This window comes from Theropithecus gelada, chromosome 7b, assembly GCF_003255815.1.
Source record: "Theropithecus gelada isolate Dixy chromosome 7b, Tgel_1.0, whole genome shotgun sequence".
NCBI lineage: Eukaryota > Metazoa > Chordata > Mammalia > Primates > Cercopithecidae > Theropithecus > Theropithecus gelada.
The window spans coordinates 101,075,789-101,094,607 of NC_037675.1; the positions used below are offsets into that span (position 1 = coordinate 101,075,789).

An 18,819-nucleotide genomic window follows, 5' to 3' on the forward strand; every position below is an offset into this window, starting at 1 on the left:
GGTGTGGGCAGGTGTCAGGTGTGGGGACCCCAGAGTCAGACTGCTGGGGTCAAACCCCAGCTCTGCCGCTTTCTCCACTGGGACCTTGGGCAAGTGACTTCACATCTCTGTGCCTCAATTTGCTCTTTGCTCAAATGGGGAACATAAGTGTCTTTGCCCTGCAAGGGTCATATGAGTGAATGTGCAGAAAGTGCTGAGTGACTGTTAGCTATTATTGTTTCTACTATTATTGCTGTCACCATACACGCATCTTGTTTGATCCTCAAGAGCCCATACAATGGGATGCCTGGGACACCTCATTAACAGACAGAAAGGTGCAGCACGTGGGTCTGCAGCCTTGTCTGAGATCACATGGGTGGATGCACGACCAGTGTTCAGATGCAAAGACCCTCCCTCTGGGCCTCCTTAGGTGGCACAGACCCTCAGGGTACCAGCCAGATAACTAAAGACCTCCTCACCCAGGGCCCACTTAGCAAGGTGGTATGGCTGTCCCAGCCCTTTGCCAAACACAGCAGGGAAGTTAAGTCCAAGACCTTTCTTCCCTGGACCTTAGGCCTGAAACTAGAAGGTGGCCCTGGTCGGGGCACGGGGGCACTGGCACCCAGGCCTCCTTCCTCCTCCCCACACAGAGCTGCTGTCCCTTTCTGGACAGGACCTTCTTTCCAGGTTGCCCTTCCCTGCCTTGGGTGGCACCCAGACCAAGCAATAACAATGACCCCACATGACTCTGAGGCCCAGAATCAGGCAGGGCTGGAAGGGAGCTCAGGGGCCCCTTATAGATGAGGTCCCAAGGAGGGGGCACCTGGCAAAGTCCCACCACGAGTGCAGGGCCACATGGGGCCAGGGCCGGCTCCTGACCCCTCTAGAAGGCTCCCACAGAGAACTCCACCCCTGCCCCTCCCCACACACAGAAGGGTCAGCTCAGAGACACCAGGCCCCATCTGTCTCCCAAGTACCAGCAAGCAGGGCATAGCCTGGGGGGTGGGGACGTGGCCACCAGCAGGCACCAGAGGCACAATCCCCCCTGCCACAAACGCCCCTCACAGGCGGCGGCACTGCTAAAGATGGCCCAGCCTGGAGTGGAAAAGGTCCGGGGCACTGAATCACCAAAACCTCCATCTCCCCAGGCGGGAAACTGAGGCATGTGGTGAGGGACACTTGTCTGAGCACCACACTAGGGAACCCACTAGAATATGCTAGGGTGGGGGCATGGATAGGGTGCATGTGACATGTCATGGGTTCAGGGGCTCCGCTTCCCATGAGCATGTTTACAACATTCAGGCAGCCCCGAGGGATCCCCCTCCTGAAGCCCTTTCATGATAAACGCATCCATTTTTAGAAAGAAGCCTCTTTAATGAGGCATTATTTCCAGATGCCAACTCATCACTGTCACACATGAGCCTCTCCCTGTCTGAGCCACTGGAGACGTGGACAGCAGCAATGTGTCGGCGGAGGACCCCCAGCCAGCCACTCTGTTCCACCAGCCGTCCCTTCCACCCTATGCCTGCCACTGTCCATCAAGGCCCCCCGGCCAGAGGAAAGCTCTACCTATGGCACAACCCAAATCCCACCAGGCAGCCTCAGGGCTGGGGCACCACAGCCAAGCCCACAGCCACAGGCGGCACTCCTGTGCTCAAAGAGGGCCTCTGCCCTCCTACCGGGGGCCTGCTTGCTCCTGGGGGTGACAGTGGGAGGGACACCCCAAAAGAGCAACAGCCAAGGTCCTGGCCAGGCCCACCAGCCCCTCAAGGCCCATCCCACCATCCTGAGGTTCCGGGCAACCTCTGCAAGGAGACCTCCCTCTTCCTCTCAGATTCCCCCTAGGCCTGCCAGAGGTCTCACACAACTCTGGGGCATTAAAAGGATAAAATCTCAGGACAGAGATAAAGGGTGCTGGCACATGATTCCAGGCAGCCCCTGCCTTGGGGGAATCCCAGGTTCAGAGCAGAATGAGTCACTGTGGCCTGTCCCTCCAAGACCTTCCCCAACATCATTGCAGGGCAATTAACTGTCTGCTAAAGCCCTCACAGCCTCATGACCAAAAAATAGCTCAGTGCCTGAAGTTAATGGTCAGAACTAAGTCTCATTTAAGGCCTCTGGGGGAGATTTGTTTAGAAAGAAATGAAAAACCAGCCGGGCACGGTGGCTCAAGCCTGTAATCCCAGCACTTTGGGAGGCCGAGACGGGCGAATCATGAGGTCAGGAGATCGAGACCATCTCGGCTAACATCTCGGCTAACCCCGTCTCTACTAAAATATACAAAAAACTAGCTGGGCGAGGTGACGGGCGCCCATAGTCCCAGCTACTAGGGAGGCTGAGGCAGGAGAATGGCGTAAACCTGGGAGGCGGAGCTTGCAGTGAGCTGAGATCCGGCCACTGCACTCCAGCCTGGGCAACAGAGCGAGACTCCGTCTCAAAAAAAAAAAAAAAAGAAAGAAAAGAAAAACCAAGAACAGTGTACATGGATTTATTCCATCCCCCTATGGGATGGCCCCAGAGAGCTCTAAGCCAAGGGTCTACCTCACAGGGGACAAAGACCTTCCAAGGCTCCCAGCCAGCCCTGTCCCTCACAGCGCCTCCGCAAGTTCACTCACTCACCCACTTCTGGGTCACACTGCCTCGCTCATTGTTCTCAACTGGGAAAGGCCATGGGCCTGGCGTGGGAGAGAGGCCTGAGCACCCGAGGACAGCCACGCATCTCAGGAGGCAGGCCGGCCAAGCAGGGACCCCGGAGCAGAACCCCCACACAGCCATGGGCCTGAGGACCTCTGCGCCCCCCTCGCTGCAGGGGGCTGACTCTACCTCTCCCACAGGCTCATCCCCAGGCACCGAGTAAGACGGTGCAGCAGGCATGGGGTCACTCTAGCCTGGAGCCCTCACATCACAGCCAGCCACAGAAATGTCTGCCACACAAATAACAGAGCCACATTGCCCTCCTGGCCAGCTTCTGCATCCCTGTCCTCGTGGAGAATGTGGCAAGCCCCAGTCCAGCGCCCTCCGGTCTCCCCTCGGCCCTCCCAGCTCGCCTGTGCCTGCCACCCCTCACCCAAGTCCCCTTCCACACCCCCAGGCCTGCACAGGCCTCTTGGGCTGGACTCCCCACTGTGTCTGTCGTCCCCACTTCCTCCAGCTGCCAATCAGCAGACCAACAAGGGGCGGTTAGGGCTGACTGGGGAGACGCATCTCAGCTGAACACAAGAGTCACCCCGGGGCAGCCTTTGCCACTACAAAGGAATGCCGAGTTCAACCTGCTTGGGATGCAGCTGGCATGGTGGTCCACCAGCACCTTTCTGAGTCAAACATTGGTGAGGACACCCACCCAGGCTGGCTTCAGCCAGGCTGGCCAGTCCTGTGCACACACCACCTTCTCCTCACCCCAGGCCCCCCTGGGTGCTCCTAAGCCTGCCGTTTCCAGATGCCAATGCCAGTCAATGCCTGTATATTTACCCAGAGAAAAGGGAGCCCACGGGCCCATCCAAAAGTCACCAGAGGCCTGGTGTGGGAGTATGAAGGAGAGATCAAGGTTGTAATTCAAAAGAAAATGAGATTTTCCCATTTTTATTCTGCTCCTGCTGGCGCTGGCGCTGGCACTGGCCCAGGAGGCCTGAGGAAGCGAGCTGGGAGGAGGGAAGCCTCGCACAGGCGGTGGCAAAGGGTCCTCCGGCTGCCCCTTCTGGTCTGGGGGTCAGGTCATTCCCCCACCCAGCTAAGCACTTGGAAGGTAGTCCTGCAGTGAAAAACCAGGCCACCGCAGGTCTTCAAAGCCCCAGGCAGCAGGAATACCCAAAAAAGCCCCCAAAAGTACTGGTTCTACTAGATGAAGAGAAGAGGCCAGGCTAGGAGGAGCCCCGGGCAAGCCTGACAAAAACGATGGCCTGGGCTCCTAGAGCTTCCCCAAGTTCCTCCGGGGTCTCCGAGCACCATGGATCTGATCCAACTGCTTCACCTCACCTGTGGGTAAACTGAGGCCTGGGGAGACTGGTCAGAGACTAAGGAAGAAAGAAAATAATCAGTAGGAAGAAGTCCAGGAAGCAGATGTTTGCATGAAAACATTGACCCAACCCTAAAGCCCTCATATAAACAAAAACAGCTTCAGGAAAGAGGCCCAAGCAGCGTCAACAGAGTGAGCGCCGAGGAGGGCAGGCAGGGGTGAGCACAGAGCCATGGCCCAGATCCACCAGACAACAGACACAGCCAGGACGGCTGGGAGCCCAGGGTAACCAGCACCCGCAGAACGCTGTTGGATTTTACTCGACTCTATGCCTTTGTGTTCTGCGTGGAGTTTCCTGACCACGAACATGCATTCAGTTGATCTATTTTTATTTTTTAAAGGCTTCAGGCAGGAGCCTCATCAACCCTCCTACCTGAATTCTTCATCTTTCCTGAGTCATGGACCACTTTGGGCTCTGATTAAAGCTGCGGTCCCTATTCCAGGAAAAATGCAAGGCTGCACAGTCATTTTGGGGGTTCAGAGGTCCCAGTTAAGGAGTCTGTGAATGCACTGGCTGGTGGGTTGGAGAGGCCACTGCCCATGTGACTAGTGCAGAGAGGAGGACAGGCTGCTGAGAGGCAGCAGGGGCTGCTATGGGGCCATGGGCGGCCCTGACCCGGCCCAGGTATCTGCCTCCTGTCATGACCCCCAAAATAAAGCAAGAGCCAGGAGGATCACACTGCTGCCTATACCCCTGCCTGCGCCCAGGGGTTCTGACAGCCCAAGTGACCCCCTCCACCGCAGCCACGCCCAGGGCGCATTTGCTGTAGGCAGGAGGGCAGACCCCGGGGATGGCTGCTCTCCCTCTGCCTCCCTCCTGCTCAGAGCTTGGGTTGCACCAAACAAGGGGTCTTTTCATCCAGGGTGCCCACAACATTTCCGCGCCACACACTTCAGGGCAGATTGTGTTGCCCACAGCAGACCAGCACTCACGGGGCACAAGCTTTGAACTCAGTGGAGAGGGATTAGAGTCCCTGCAGATCAGAGTAGCCCTGGGGTGGGGACGCCAGCAAAAGGGTAAGGAACATCCCAAGGCCTCCTGACCCCTCCTGGGGTCCTCCAAACTCCCAGTCTTGGGGACCACCCTTCAGGGTGGGGCCACCAGCAGGAGGGCAGGCAGCATCCCGAGGGCCTCCTGACCACACTCCCTGCACTGTTCCATCCAATCTGTCAGCAGGAGGAATGTGACAGGGCAGAGCTGGAGCAGGCAGAGGCACTGGTGGCAGGCTCGCCAGAAACCCTTGGCTCAGCAAAAGAGGAGCAGCCAGAGGAGACTGGGAGGCCTGATGGGTTGTCGAGGATACCGGGGGCCTCCAGGGCCATTGACATCAGAGACCCCCTTGCCTGCCATGGCTCCCCCTACCATCAACACTGCCATTGCATTTCCAGAATAAGGCAGTTTGGAAAGGTCTTTCTTCCTGGTGGTCTAGTGGCTTAAAAAAAGAAAAAAGAAAAAAAAAAAAACAAGAAGGGGCTTTCATGTGACCTTCCCAACCAACAAGGTTGGGGAAGCCTCTGTTTATGGACGAAGTAAGTGTCCCAGCCAAGTCCTAGCATGGGACAGGTTGGGAGCTGGGCTGGGGTGGGTGTGACCCAGGTCCAGTCTCTCTGTGTGCTCTGCTGCTGTAATCACACCGATGCCACCCTGACGCCCCCCTACCCCCGACCAACACACCAGAGGCTCGGTGAGTCACCATAGGAGAGCACCACGAGGCTGCAGTGAGCAGGGGCCAAGCCCAGAGCCAGAGCCTCAGCTGCAGTGCTAATGGCCTCATCCACCAGGGACAGCCAGAGTAATGGCCGGCAGCTGGACACGGCGGCTCATTGAACCCCAGGAGGCACCTGACTGCCCCAGCCACTGCCAAGGGGAGGAGGCAGCACAGAGGGCAGGAGGGGAGGAAGCTCAAAGCCCTAGTGACAAGGCCAGGGCAGTCTGCAGCCTCCCTGGGAGGGGGGAGGGGTGCCTCGCTGGCCGGTGTCCAATCTGCCCCCACCCCACCGGTTTAAAAGCCACATTCTTTGTTTTCTGATCCTGAAGCCTTTGTGGCCTCATTTCGAGAACAAGGTGCTGGTGGCTGGGAACCAGTTGGCTGGGCTCTGCCGGGGAGACCCCTGGAGCTGTGCAGCCCTCTCTGGGCTCAGGTTTCCTGCCCAGACATATGGACCCCCACATGCACCCGCTCAAGGCTACCAGCCTCTCCTACATGGGCAGGCCTGGCACCCATGGCCGCAGGACATCCTCCAAGAGCCTGGCCTGGGGCTGCGGAGGCTCCTACAGCTCCCACAGATGCTGAGTGCACAAGGGCTGTAGGTCCCACATCCTATAGCCCAGCCACCTGCAAAGGCTGCCCTGCACCTCAGAGGAAGGGCGGGATTTCAGTCTGTGCAGGGGGCAGGACGGGGGGTCACCTGAGGGCCTGCAATGTGCCTTCTGCATGGCAAGTTGTCCTGGGGCCACAGCTCCAGGGCCAGGGTGGTAAAGCACTGCAGCTGGTGGAGAGGTGGCAGGAAGCCCTGACTCCATGCTCAGGTGTCAGGTTCTTTTATTTTCTGAAATGGAGTCTCACTCTGTCACCCAGGCTGGAGTGCAGTGGCATGACCTCGGCTCACGGCAACCTCCACCTCCTGAGTTCAAGAGATTCTCCTGCCTCAGCCTCCTAAGCAGCTAGGATGATAGCTGGGATTACAGGTATGCACCACCACGCCCAGCTAATTTTGTATTTTTAGTAGAGATGGGGTTTCACCATGTTGGCCAGGCTGGTCTCGAACTCCTGACCTCAGGTGATCAGCTCGCCTCAGCCTCCCAAAGTGCTGGGATGACAGGCGTGAGCCACCGCGCCCAGCCAGGTTTCTTTCCGTGGACAAGTACGAGTCGCACAGCCCAGGGAAGAATCCTCTAGATCTGCGCTGCCCAGCAGAATTCCCGCAATGGTGGCATTTTCCTCATCTTGCTGTCAGCACAGTACTAGCCTGTGTGAAGGCAGGGGGTCAGTGTGGCTGCGTGTCACTTAATAGTAACGAAGGTGAATTGAAGCAGCTACATGTGGCTAGTGGACACCACTCGGGGTTAGAGCCAGGAAACCTTGACTGTGATGGGTCGTGGGTTAGGCAGGGGAGCAGGAGTGCAGGGGAGAGAGGAAGGGACCCAAACCCAGAAGACACAAGGTGAATAGCACAGTGACCAGTAGCAACCTGGACACCTGAGCTGCAAGACCAGGAGCAAGTGGTAGGGAGAGACTGCTCAGCTGGCCCAGGGCGATGTTTTCCCCCAGGCAGGAGGGGCTGGAGAGAGTGCTAGAAGTTGCTCAGGGAGGTCCTAGGTGACCAGCACACCACCCCATTCTAGAAAACAAGCCCAGGGGGACATCAAATGCCATCAGGAAGTTGAGATGAGAAGAGGCTGCTGGTCAGAACCAGAGCCACCATTCCCAGGGTTTGGGATTGCCCAGAGCCAAGGAAGGAGAAGGAAGGAGGTGGCCTCAGCCTCTAGGGTTTATCCCCCGGTGAAGGGAGGAAGGCCAAGGGGCACAGCGGTAGACAGGAGGGGCTCTGTGTTGCTTTGGACCAGGAAACGTGAGCCTGTTTGTGGGGAAGGAGCCAGAGGACAGACCGAAAAGGAACAAGAGAAAGGAGACAATGGCGGAAGCGGAGGGAGGTCCCCCAGGAGGGGCTGGGCAAAGGCGAGGGGGAGAAGAGGGGAACCTTCCCCTGCCAGCCAGGACAGAAGGTGCTGAAAGAGGGAGAAACTCACTTCTTAATTTTCTGGAGAAAGGGTGGGTGGGTTGGGAGAGTGTCCCATTGTCCCACTGGGCCGCCGCGGGCAATGTGGCCGGAACCTGCCACAAAGGGCCACTCCCAGAGCGGGCTCATTAGGGACCCGGGCCGGTGCCGTGCACCGTGACAGGCGGGAGCATTCAGGGCCCCACACAATCAGGCCCTTGTGCCAGGCGGGGGAGCACCACGCTCAAGGGAGCCTCTGCTTCCTCGACAAGAGCGGGCCTCCTTCTTGCCTTACAACCTGGGAGCCAACGGAAAGACAGATTTGGGAAGACAAAGAGATGCTTCCCCTGACAGTGGATGGTCTATTTTTGGAAATGGGTCGACTCTTCTCCATAGCTGCCGTTTCGGTGCCACCGGCCCTGCCTGCCTCTGTCCCCTTCAAAACAGCCTGGAAAGGCCTCTACCTCACCTGCCCAGCCCGTGAAAAGCGGGTGGCGAAGGCAGCAGCCTCCATGGGGATGCCTGGCAGCTGATTCGAGCTCCTGGGGCAGGGAGGTAGGGGTGCAAGCCAGGGTGCATCCAGGGCCCAAAACGGCATTCCACGGCCTCGCCAAAGCGATCTCCCCAGCGTCCGTGCAGCACAGGTCAGTGAGGGAGCAACACAGGCAGGGCCGTTTACCCCTCACTGCTAACATGAACTGACACCGGCCTCCCAACCCTGGCCGGCCAGGCTCTGGGGTGCCCAGTGTGGGCGCCACCTTGTCCCTAGCTGGCCTGCTGGCAGGGCCCATGGCTGTTCTCTGGGATCCTGGCTCTGGCCACCCAGCAGAACTCCAGAGCCTTCACAGCCTCCCATGACACCAGGACCAACTGTGCCCATCTCTGGGGCTGGGCACAGGCACTGGTATTTTTTAAAGTTTTCTAAGTGATAGCTAATGTATAGCCACAGTTAGGAACCACTGGTAAAAGCCAAAAGGTATATATTTTAGTAATTATTCAGGGGAAATGGGGAAGGTGGGGTTGTGCAAATCACCACCCTCTTGGGGAGGTTTGACTTTGCTGGCGGGGCGGGGCAGGGGACGGGGGCAGGGAGTAACTTATTTAACTCGGTGCCAAGTGTACAAATGAGAAAAGAAAGACAGGTGGGCAAAGTGGGTCAAGCACTATCTGGCACCTGGTCAGTCCTTCCAGGACTGTTCACTCCTCCCTCCAACACTGACTGTGCATTGCAACAACATTCTGGACTGGGAGAGAGACAGGACAGTAAACGGAGGAACCTGGAGTCCAGGAACACGCAGGCTTGTGCAAACCTGCACCAGGAATCGAAGCTCGGCGTTCTCCTCTTGCGCTAAACCCATTACTGAGTCCATCAGATAGGGGAAGCAGGTACTTCCACTGGGGCCCTGCAGGAGGGGAGGCTGGCCTGGGCCAGGGTCTCAGCCTCAAACAGCGTTTAGACAGGTCACCATCTCTAGCTCCCACAGTGGTACCCATGTGGTCACAGGCAGCCTCACCATCCCCACCTGCCCAAAGGTAAGGACCAACCACCAGGCAAGAGATAAAACCCAGGCTGTAGGGTATAGGAAGAGAATCCCCAGGAATATAAAAGAGCTGGCTCACAGGACCACAGAGTGACTGACAGGAGGCAGGATGGTCAGAGAAGGCCACCCCTTCCTTGTGGCTCTGAGTCAAACGGCCAGAGGAGATGAGAGTCCCTGGGACTCTCAGCTCAGCCCATCCAAGCTTCCCATTTTACAGATAGGAAAATGAGAGCCCAGGGAGAGGAAGGGACTTACACAGGGTTGGGTCTCAAGTGGGCTGAAGCCACTGGTTCAGTCTGGATTGTCCAATCCACAGAACAATGGTAATCTCCCAAGACCCCCAGGCACGGGGCATGTCAGCTGACAAGGCCACTCAGGCCCAGCAGGTGATGTGTCTGCATATTTATCAGGTGGGGAGCAGGAGAAAGATGGGGACAGGCTATAAAGTTTCCAGTTTCTAACAGGACTCCTAACAGGTAACTCTGGGTCCCCTTGGAAAGTCCATCAGAAAACATTAGAACTGGAACTGCCCACACCCCGAAGGAAAGCCCAATCCAGTGACTTCAGGGGCAGTGGAAGAGGCTTCAGAGACCCCACCTGTCCTGGCCCTGCTCACTGCCTAACCCTTGTCCTGGGTCCCCACTCATCCATCACCCCAGCTGAACCCAAGGTGCAGGCGAATGCCCACCACATGCCTTTGCTCGGTTCTTTTTGTTTTGGTTTCGTTTGGTTTTGGTTTTGGTTTGTTTTGTTTTGAGATGAGTCTTGCTCTGTGGCCCAGGCTGGAGTGCAGTGGTGTGATGGCTCACTGCAACCTCTGCCTCCCGGGTTCACGAGATTCTCCTGCCTCAGCCTACTGAGTAGCTGGCATTACAGGCACGTGCCACCACACCCAGTTAATTTTTGTATTTTTAGTAGAGATGGGGTTTCACTATGTTGGCCAGGCTGGTCTTGGACTCCTGACCTCAGGTGATCTGCCCAGCTCGGCTGTTCTTTCTGCGAAGCCTGGTCTCTCTTCTCACCTGCTCTCTTCTGCTTTTACTAAGTCCATCTTCGAGGCCCATCTCAGTTCCCAATTCAGCCACCCCTCCTCTGAGCTCCCAGCACACCTGAAGAAGTTAAGAAACCAACTTGGGCACTTCCTTGAGGCAAAGTGGCATGATGAATAATCACACCCACAGGGCAGGGAACTGGGACACACCAGCTGGCACAGGCTCTGGGGTCAGCGGGACGGGAGCCCCTGGCCTGGCCTGGCCCCACCCTGCCCCTGCTGTAACTTGCCTCACCACCCTGGGCCTGTTCTTTAGCTGAAACGGGGACCCCAGTGGGGACCAGCAACTGTTGTGGGAGGCGAGTGAGAGAAAACCCAGTTGCTCTCAGCACAGTGCCAGGCACACGTTTGTTCCATCCAAAAGACTTTCAGAACCTGCCACTCTGTGCTAAGAGTGGGAGTCAAGAGGACCAGAGTCCCAGGCTCATAAACTCCCAGATGGACAGAGAGCAACGACAGAGGGCCCCAGGTGGGCAGGGAGGGCTCCAGCATCCACGTGGCTGGCCCTGGGGTGGGCCCCTGTCTTTTCAAGTCTCTTAATGCCTTAGGACTCCATGAAGTTTGCTCAGGGGTTTCCGGCTCTCCCAGGCCTGGCATTTGCTCCACTCTCAGATACCATCAGCCGCAGAAACACAGTTTACTCAAGAGCTTTTCCAGGGGCAGAGAGGGGAAGACCTGCCAGCAAATGTGCACATGGGTTCTAAGACACGCCCCACATTACAACCAGGAAGGGAAAATGCCTAGCTCTGAATTGAGGAAATGGCAGAATGTCTGTGCTGTTGAGGAATCAGGAAGAAAGAAAGGGACTCAGACCCTCACCTCCTCCCGGGACCATCCACTGTAGTTAAGCATGCTCCACGCCTCTGTTTGAACAGCACACATAAGGCAAACCCAAGGCACTCAATATAGTCCTGATCTTTCTGCTCGGCCCCCCCGAGAGCTGGAGGTCAGTGGTGAGCTACTGAAGAGCAGACACCCATCCCCCAGTGACCCGGCTCCAGGCCTGTCCAGAACTCTCTGCCTGTGTAGACAGGGGATGTATGAGTGACCAATCCTGGGTGCTTGCTTAGGGGAGGGGGACCATTCCTGACATTTTATGGTCAAAGAAGCATCAAGTCCCTTCAGCAGACAAGTTGGTTCCTCTATCCCCAAACCTTTGGGGATGCTACTAGGGTCTCTTGTTGTTATGTAGCAGGAAGATGAGAATTCTGAACCCCAGAGCGGTCCCTGCCTGGATCCCAGACACTGATCCTATGTCTAGGGTGCTAGACGTAAGGGTGGGAGTAGCGGGAGGCAGCATCAGCTCTGGGGATGGAGGGCACAGTAGCCACCTAGGAGTGGCAGCATCTCCCACAGGCGCTGCCCTGCCTAAGCCCTGCCTAAGAGCTCAGGACGCCTGCCCTAGAGGTCAGAGGTCATGAGAAGGCTGACAGCAGCTGAGAGCAGAACTTTGGAGCAGGCTCACCAGGTCTGGAAACTACAGAAGGTTCTGTCCTGTGGCCTCTCTCCTGGCCAGGACCTCCTCCCAACGGAAGCCCTCAGCTTCCACTCCCTGCTCCCCTAGCCCAGCCCACACCACAGTGGTCACCAGAGTGACGCTCCAGAACCACCACCCCACAAGCCAGACTCCAAGAATCACTACTCAGGAGGCACTCAGACCTCAGAGGCAGTAAATGCTCAGTGAAGTTCGCAGACGCTTCCCTGCCTCCTGAAGAGCAAATTACCACCTGTGAGGTCCAGTCCCGCTTGTCGCCCGGCTCTTGACAACCACACCTGCCCTCCCACCTCCAACAGTTCGCAACCAGATTCCCAGAGCCGTCTGGGGTGTCCACAAGCCCCATCCTCAGTGGATTCAGGAATGCCCCTTCTCACTGCCCACGCAACCTCCCCTGACGCAGCACTCCCCAGACCCAGAGGCAACACAGCCCACCTGGGCCACTCTTGTTTGTGGGCACTAAAGTCTGAAAAGCTGGGACTTTGGGGTCTGCCCTGTGGGGGTGCACACAGCACTAACCCCGCTAAGGGTTATCTCCCCACATACATCCTGGGTCCACCTTACAGGCCCCAGGTTCTCAATGCCATGCTCCAGACTCCACTTCCAGACCTTGGCCATTCTTATTCCTGCCTGGAATGCTGGCTCCCTCCATTCAACTAGATGAGGACTCAGCTGGCTCTGACCCTAGACTGGGCATGAGCGTGTGTCAGGGGATCTCCCACTCCCACCCAGGGGAGGCGAATCCGCGGAGGCCAGGAAATAATGAAAGGACATGGAACCCATCCTTCAAGGCCCAGTTCTAGGATCAAGACATTATTAGCCTCAGGATACAGATGAAGAAACTGAGGTTTAGAGGCTCAGTAAGCTGCCACGGTCATAAAGCAGGTAGCAAGGCCAAAATTCACCCAGGGATCTCTGACCCCGGAGCCAGAGCACTGCCCAGAGGGCTACACTGCCCCTCAGCATGCCTGGTGTCGAATGTTGCAGTGGGAGAAGGGGCCTTCGCACATCAGGAGCCGCTACCCCCCAGAGGCTACACATATCACTCATTACACCCTCCTCCCTCGACCCAAAGCTTGGTAACATTTTCCCACTTGGCAGAAGAGAAAACAGAGGCTCGTGGAGGCTCAGGAACTTGCCTAACAGACTTCCAATTCTCTGCGCAAATGAAGGCAACAAGCATGGATTGGAAAATCCCCACGGGCGGAAAACAGATTAGGAGCAAACCACTGATTTCCTTGTGTATCATGTGCTGGTCCTGGGAACTCACAGGCCAGGCCTGAGCAAGAGTTCTGGTGGGGCGACTGCTGCGGTGGTAAGCCAGCCTCGTGCAGAGAAGTGAAGGAAAGAGAAACCAAGAGGTGGGGAGGCACAGCCATCGCAGGGAAGGTGGCCCGCCCTGCACCGCCTTCGCCCCACTCCTCCATGCCAAGACACAGGGAGACAGGAATGAGGCCCAGGGCCTGGCATCCTAGGAGGAGGTGCACTGTCTCTGTGGCAGAGGTCACCGCTCCCCTGGAAGTCCCTGGGCAGCAGGCACAGGGCCATGGGCTCAGAACTCTGACACAGGAAACCGAAGACGCATCCCAGGCCCCCTAACCAGCCCCACAGGACCTAGAGCAAGCCACCGCACCACCACTCCTAGTAGCCCTGGTTTCCCCATCTAAGATATGGAGATGCTGAGGTCTCCCTCCTGGGACCATTTGGAAGCTCTGAACAGAATGGAATTGGGACTGGGATGCTGTCTGTGGCAAACTGTGAAGCGCTGGGCACAGCTTACCCACCCCTGGGTCACCTGCCTGGGAGCCTCTCAAGGCCAGCCCTCCTTTCTGAGGCACAGCATCCCAAGGCCATTGATGGATCCCTTGGGACAGGCTGGGGAAGGAGGAGGGGGAAAGGCTTATCTAATCCACCCCATTGTCTTCACTGACCTTTGCTCCCCAGCCTAGCTGGGTTTAGGAAAAGCAGCCTTATTAGCCGAGCTGCTGCACAGAAAAGACCTATTCAGAGTTAGCGTGCTCTTTTTTTTAAAGGCCTAGACCACCCTGTTCCATCCTCCCACTTAAACCAACAAAAACACAAGCAGGAGAACAAACCTGTCTCATTTTGAGAAGCTCAAAATTTTAATCCAAACTTTAAAAGGTAAATGGGGCTCATCCACAGGCTTGCTAGAATCCTGGTTCCTCTGGGTTGGCTAAAGGGGAGTGGACCGTGGAGGAGGAGGTTATCAGGGGAGGGGAGGAAATGCCTGGGAATGGGCAGGAGGGGGGCGTGGTGCCTGTGGTGGGGCACAGGAGATAGGCGGAGGGGCCGGTGGGAAAAGAACTGAAAATTCTTGTGTTTGAAAATTCTATCAGTTCATGAAGGAGAACCTGACTTTCTGGTGTTGGGGTTTACCTGCCTCAGTGTGCCACACTGGACTACAGCAAAGCGCACCCCAGTCCCAAGTCCAGTCAGCCCAGACCAGACGTCTACCAAAGGCAGCCAAGGCCAGGTGCAGTGGCTCATGTCTGTAATCCCAACACTCTGGGAGGCCAAGGCAGGAGAACTGCTTGAGCCCAGGTGTTCGAGACCGGCCTGGGCAACATAGTGAGTTCCCGTCTCTACAAAAATTCAACAATTATCTGGGCATGGTAGCACATGCCTGTCATCCCGGCAGCTTCAAGAGGCCAAGGCAAGAGGATTACTTGAGCCCAGGAGGTTGGGGTTGCAGCGAGCCATGGTAGTGCCATTGCACTGTAGCCTGGGTGACCAGTGAGACCCTGTCTCAAAATAAATAAATGCATAAATACATAAATAAACAAACAAATAAAGCAGCCAAGGAGAAAAGCCTATTTGCATGTACATACACAATACACAGGCCCGCCAGGCCAGCCTCAGCCAGGGCTGCCTTGCATACAGATGGGCCACCTCCCACCTCAGCCACTAGAGTCCTCCTAGGGTACCCAGCAGGGCTGCAACTGCCACCAGCTCCCCAGAAAGGAGAGCAGGGTCACTGTCCTCACTAGCTCATCAGCAAGCGTGGCCACACAAGAGGCTCAGACACAAACATTCAGGTGAGCTGTCTAAGCAGCAAGCACTTTTGAAGAGGAAAATGAGGTGTGCTGGGAGAGCCCCAAGGACTCTAACAACAGGAGAAACCTACTGTGTGTAGATCCTGACCTCATTCAACCTTGTGTGGATAACGGGGTACACTGGGTTCTGTCCACCTTACAGAAGAGGACCACAGAAAGGCTTGGCCAGTTAATAACTTGCCCAATATACATGGAGGAGCTGAGATTCAAACTCAAGACACCCTGAGCCTCTGGGTAATGGGGTTATCAGCCATCTGCTCAGTGGTCACTGATAAGGAAGTGACACTTCCCAGCACGGGAGAAAGAGGGCAAACCTGGGTCAGGAATCAAGAATAGGGAGTCACCAGTGTCCCCTCATTAATAGTAACAGCAAACATGACAACAGGCCAAGGGCACAACAGATTCAGACCCACAGCCTGAACAGGAGATGATCATGGCAGCAAACCCACCCAGGACAGGTACTTCCAATGTCAGCCACCTTCCCAGACAAGGCTAGGAACCCCTCTAAGCCTCCACTTGCTTGTCTGTAAAATGGGGATAATACTGCTTCTCCAAGGTTCCTTTGAGGAGAAGCAAAGACCAAGCACATGAGGCGCAAGCCTGGTGTCTGACCCCACTTTTGACACCACCCAGAGAGAGATTCATCATCTCCCTCAGCTCAGGCCCAATCTTTGTTCAATTTAAAGCTACAAGTCCCAGAACAGAAAAACCCAGTTTCACCAGGAGAGGTGGCTCACACCTCTAATCACAGCTACTTGGGAGGCTGAGCTGGGAGGATCACTTAAGCCTGGGAGGTTGAGGCTATAGTGAGCCATGAGTGTTCCACTGCACTCCAGCCTGGGTGACAGAGTGACACCCTGTCTTGAAAAAAGGGTGGGGGGGGGGGGGGAAGAAAGAAAGAAAAACTCAGTTTCTAAGAGAAGGGCCTTTCCTGGTTTCCAAGCATTCCGTTTATATTAGTGGGACAACACCCCAAGGCCACATGTGTCTTTAAGAGACAAAACTTAATAATAATAATTCCAACTGTAACTGAAATTTGTAATAATGCTGAATTTTCATTTCACCCCAGAGCAAAGGTTTGCTGCCACAACATTTGCAGCAGTCCTGTGCTAAGTGGACTTGGGGGAGGATGGGTTCTGTGGGAAACCCTATACTTCAACCCCCCACTGGTCCCCAGTGGGGTGGAAAACTCGGTCTAGCCTAGTCCTCCACTCCTGTATTATTCACTCTCGCAGCTGACACGCTGAGCCAGACTGGGGCCGCATCTCTTTGCCCAAAACATGACAGAGACTTTCCTGCAAGTATGCTCTAAACACTCCAGCCCTCCAGTGTCCTGCAGAGAGGCACTCTCGCCAAGTGTCATTGATGACGCAGCTGAAAACCAGAAACATTTCATTTTCCAGCCACGAGACTGCAGCAGCCTGCTCCTTTGTACTGCCCTTGGGGAAACCGAGGCCCAGATAACTGACCCTTCAAAAGCCCCCCAGGACCGCGAAGTCAAAGGGGTTGAGGTACTCTAAACAGCCCCAAAATGAATTAAATCACCTAACTTTGCACTACTCTCACTGCCCTCAAGCAGCCTGTGGTGGGAGGTGGGGGTGGATACAGTGTTACAAAGAGAAACCTGAGTTGTAGCCATAGATTGCTAATCAGTAACAAAATATCCCTCTAAACCCAGTCAGTCCTACCTTGAACCCACAGGCTCAGGATGGTAAATAAAGGAAAAATATGCTGCACTGCCCCCGCCCCACCTCCATGGATATGTCTCCCACCCCAGCCCCCACCCCATCACGCCTGCAGAGGCCACTTGGCCACCAAACCAAGGAGAAAACGTCCCTCCTCACCTCAGGCTGAGGGGTCCTGGGGAGGGCAGTTATTTCAGGCCTAGACACACTTTCTCTGAATTAGGAAAGGCTTTAAAGGCAACCAGAAAGGGCTGTTCATTCTCCACCTTCAGGCAAAAAGTTCAGGCAGTTGTAACTACCAGCAGAACTGGAAGCCAAGCAACCAAAAAACGTGTAAGAACAGGGAGGCCCTGGATCCACCGGCAGGGACGAGAAAGCCGGCAGGGAGCAGAAGGGCTGAGCAGGAGGCTGGGAGAGGGAGCAGGCTGCAGGCTCCCACAGCCCCAAGCTGGGGCCACCCTCTGCACTGGGCGCAGCAGTAATATAGGCGTGGAAGACAGGCGCTGACAGAGGCCAAAGGTGCACCCACCCACACCCTGGTCACGGATGACTATGGCACTTCCTATAAGGCGACCAACAGTTTATAAATCCCTTCAGACAGTTTATCTCCACCTCAAATCCAAGAGGCAGAGGTCATCATCTCCATTTTACAGACAAAGAAACGGAGATAGACAGAGGAGAAAAACTAGAATCCGTTCCAAATACATCTCCCTCGGGAAAGTCTTAGAGTCTCGGCTGAGAAAGGTCCCGGGACTAGAAGGGCGGAATTTATGGCAAACCAGAAAGGCTCTGAGCCCCAGGCCTCTTCCCAGCTGCCCCTGGGTGTCAAGCAGCTGCCTGTGCACCCTTCCAATCCCCGCACCCTACTGCAGAACTCCAGCCACTGCACACACGTGGACACTGCTTGGCTTGGAGGACACCTGTTGCTGCAAGAGGGGAAATTCACCTGCGCTCAAAGAGGCCTTGTATCCTTTTCTGTTCAGAACTTCCCGCTACTAGGCAAGGATTTCCAAGGCTGGGATGAGGCGCCCACCACCAGCCCAGCAGTGACAGACGCCAATTTTGGCAACTACACCCACTAGAAACTTTCCTGGGACCGGACCGGCAGCAGGTTCTGAGCTGAACAGAAAGACGCTCCACCACTGGACCGGCCCACAACCGCCCAAAGCCCTACTTCGGGTGGGTGCGGGATCCCCTGGTCCAGGATCCATGACAGCTGGAGGAGGAGTCTGGAGTGGCGGCCGCACGAGTGGGACCGCCAGGGACCACCTCCTCTCGCCGCAGCCTGGGGAAGGGGCTGCAGCCAGGGAGACCCGCGCTGCCCGGCCCGTGTAGTCCTTACCGTGCAGACCGTTGGGGATGCTGCGGTGGTGGGGCGGCGCCGACAGGTCGTCCAGGGACCGACGTGTTGCTCCTGCCTTGCCTTCGGGGGCCTTGTGCGGCCCAGGGGGCAGCAGCGGGGGTGGGACATGGTGGTGGTGGTCCGGGCTGCCGCCGCTGCCCGCGCTGGACGTACTGCTGCCGTCGCCCACGTCGCGGGCCCCCGCGCCGGGCGCGCCACCCGCCAGCGGCCCGCTCAGGCTGGCCTGGCTGTCGATGGAGCTGCGGGAGCCGGCGCCGCCCCCGCCGCCGCCGCCGCCGCCGCCGCCTGAGCCCCCAGTCGCCGCCAGTGCCGCGCGCTCCTCGTCCAGCAGCAGCACCAGCTCCTTGAGCTCCAGGTTCTCGCGCAGCAGGGCCTCCTGGCGCGCCTCGAGCTCGCGCAGTTTCTGCTGCGAGCGGGCCACCTCGTGCCACACGGCGCCGGCCGCGTGGCGCCCGAAGCGCTGCCACTCGCGCGCCAGCTTGCGCCCCTTCTGCCGGTCGTCGTCGAGGAAGCAGCAGAGCTCGCGCAGCTCCTGGTTGTCGTCCTGCAGTCGCTGGTTCACGTCCTTGAGGCCGCGGATCTCCAGCAGGTGCTGCTGCAGCCGCCGGTTCACGTCGCGCATCAGGCCGCCGTGCTCCAGCATGAGGCCCACCTTCTCGCCCTCCGCGCGCCGCAGCCGCCGCGCCAGCTCCTCCTTGCTCCAGCGGAGCAGCTCCTCGTCCGGCACCTGGCTCAGCTCCTCCGACGCCGCCGCCGCCGTCGCTGCGGGCTTCGCCATGGCGGGGCCGTCACCGCGGCATCGCCCTCGCCCGGCCGGCGCTTCCCCGCGCCGGGGCTCCGCTGGGCCGGTCCGCGCGCGGGCGGGGGGCGGCCGGGGGCGCGTGCGGCCCGCCCCGCCG

The 18,819-nt window shown here is 57.2% G+C and overlaps 1 protein-coding gene across 1 annotated transcript in view; it reads right to left on the reverse strand.

Moving 5' to 3' along the window:
* CCDC85C (coiled-coil domain containing 85C) overlaps positions 1–18,753 on the reverse strand; it is a 93,394-nt gene extending 74,641 nt beyond the window's left edge. Inside the window, exon 1 of the mRNA XM_025392055.1 lies at positions 17,900–18,753. Coding sequence (XP_025247840.1) covers positions 17,900–18,698 — 799 coding nt within the window. The 5' untranslated portion in view covers positions 18,699–18,753. The remainder of the gene's footprint in view (positions 1–17,899) is intronic.
* Between the last annotated feature and the right edge of the window lie 66 nt (positions 18,754–18,819).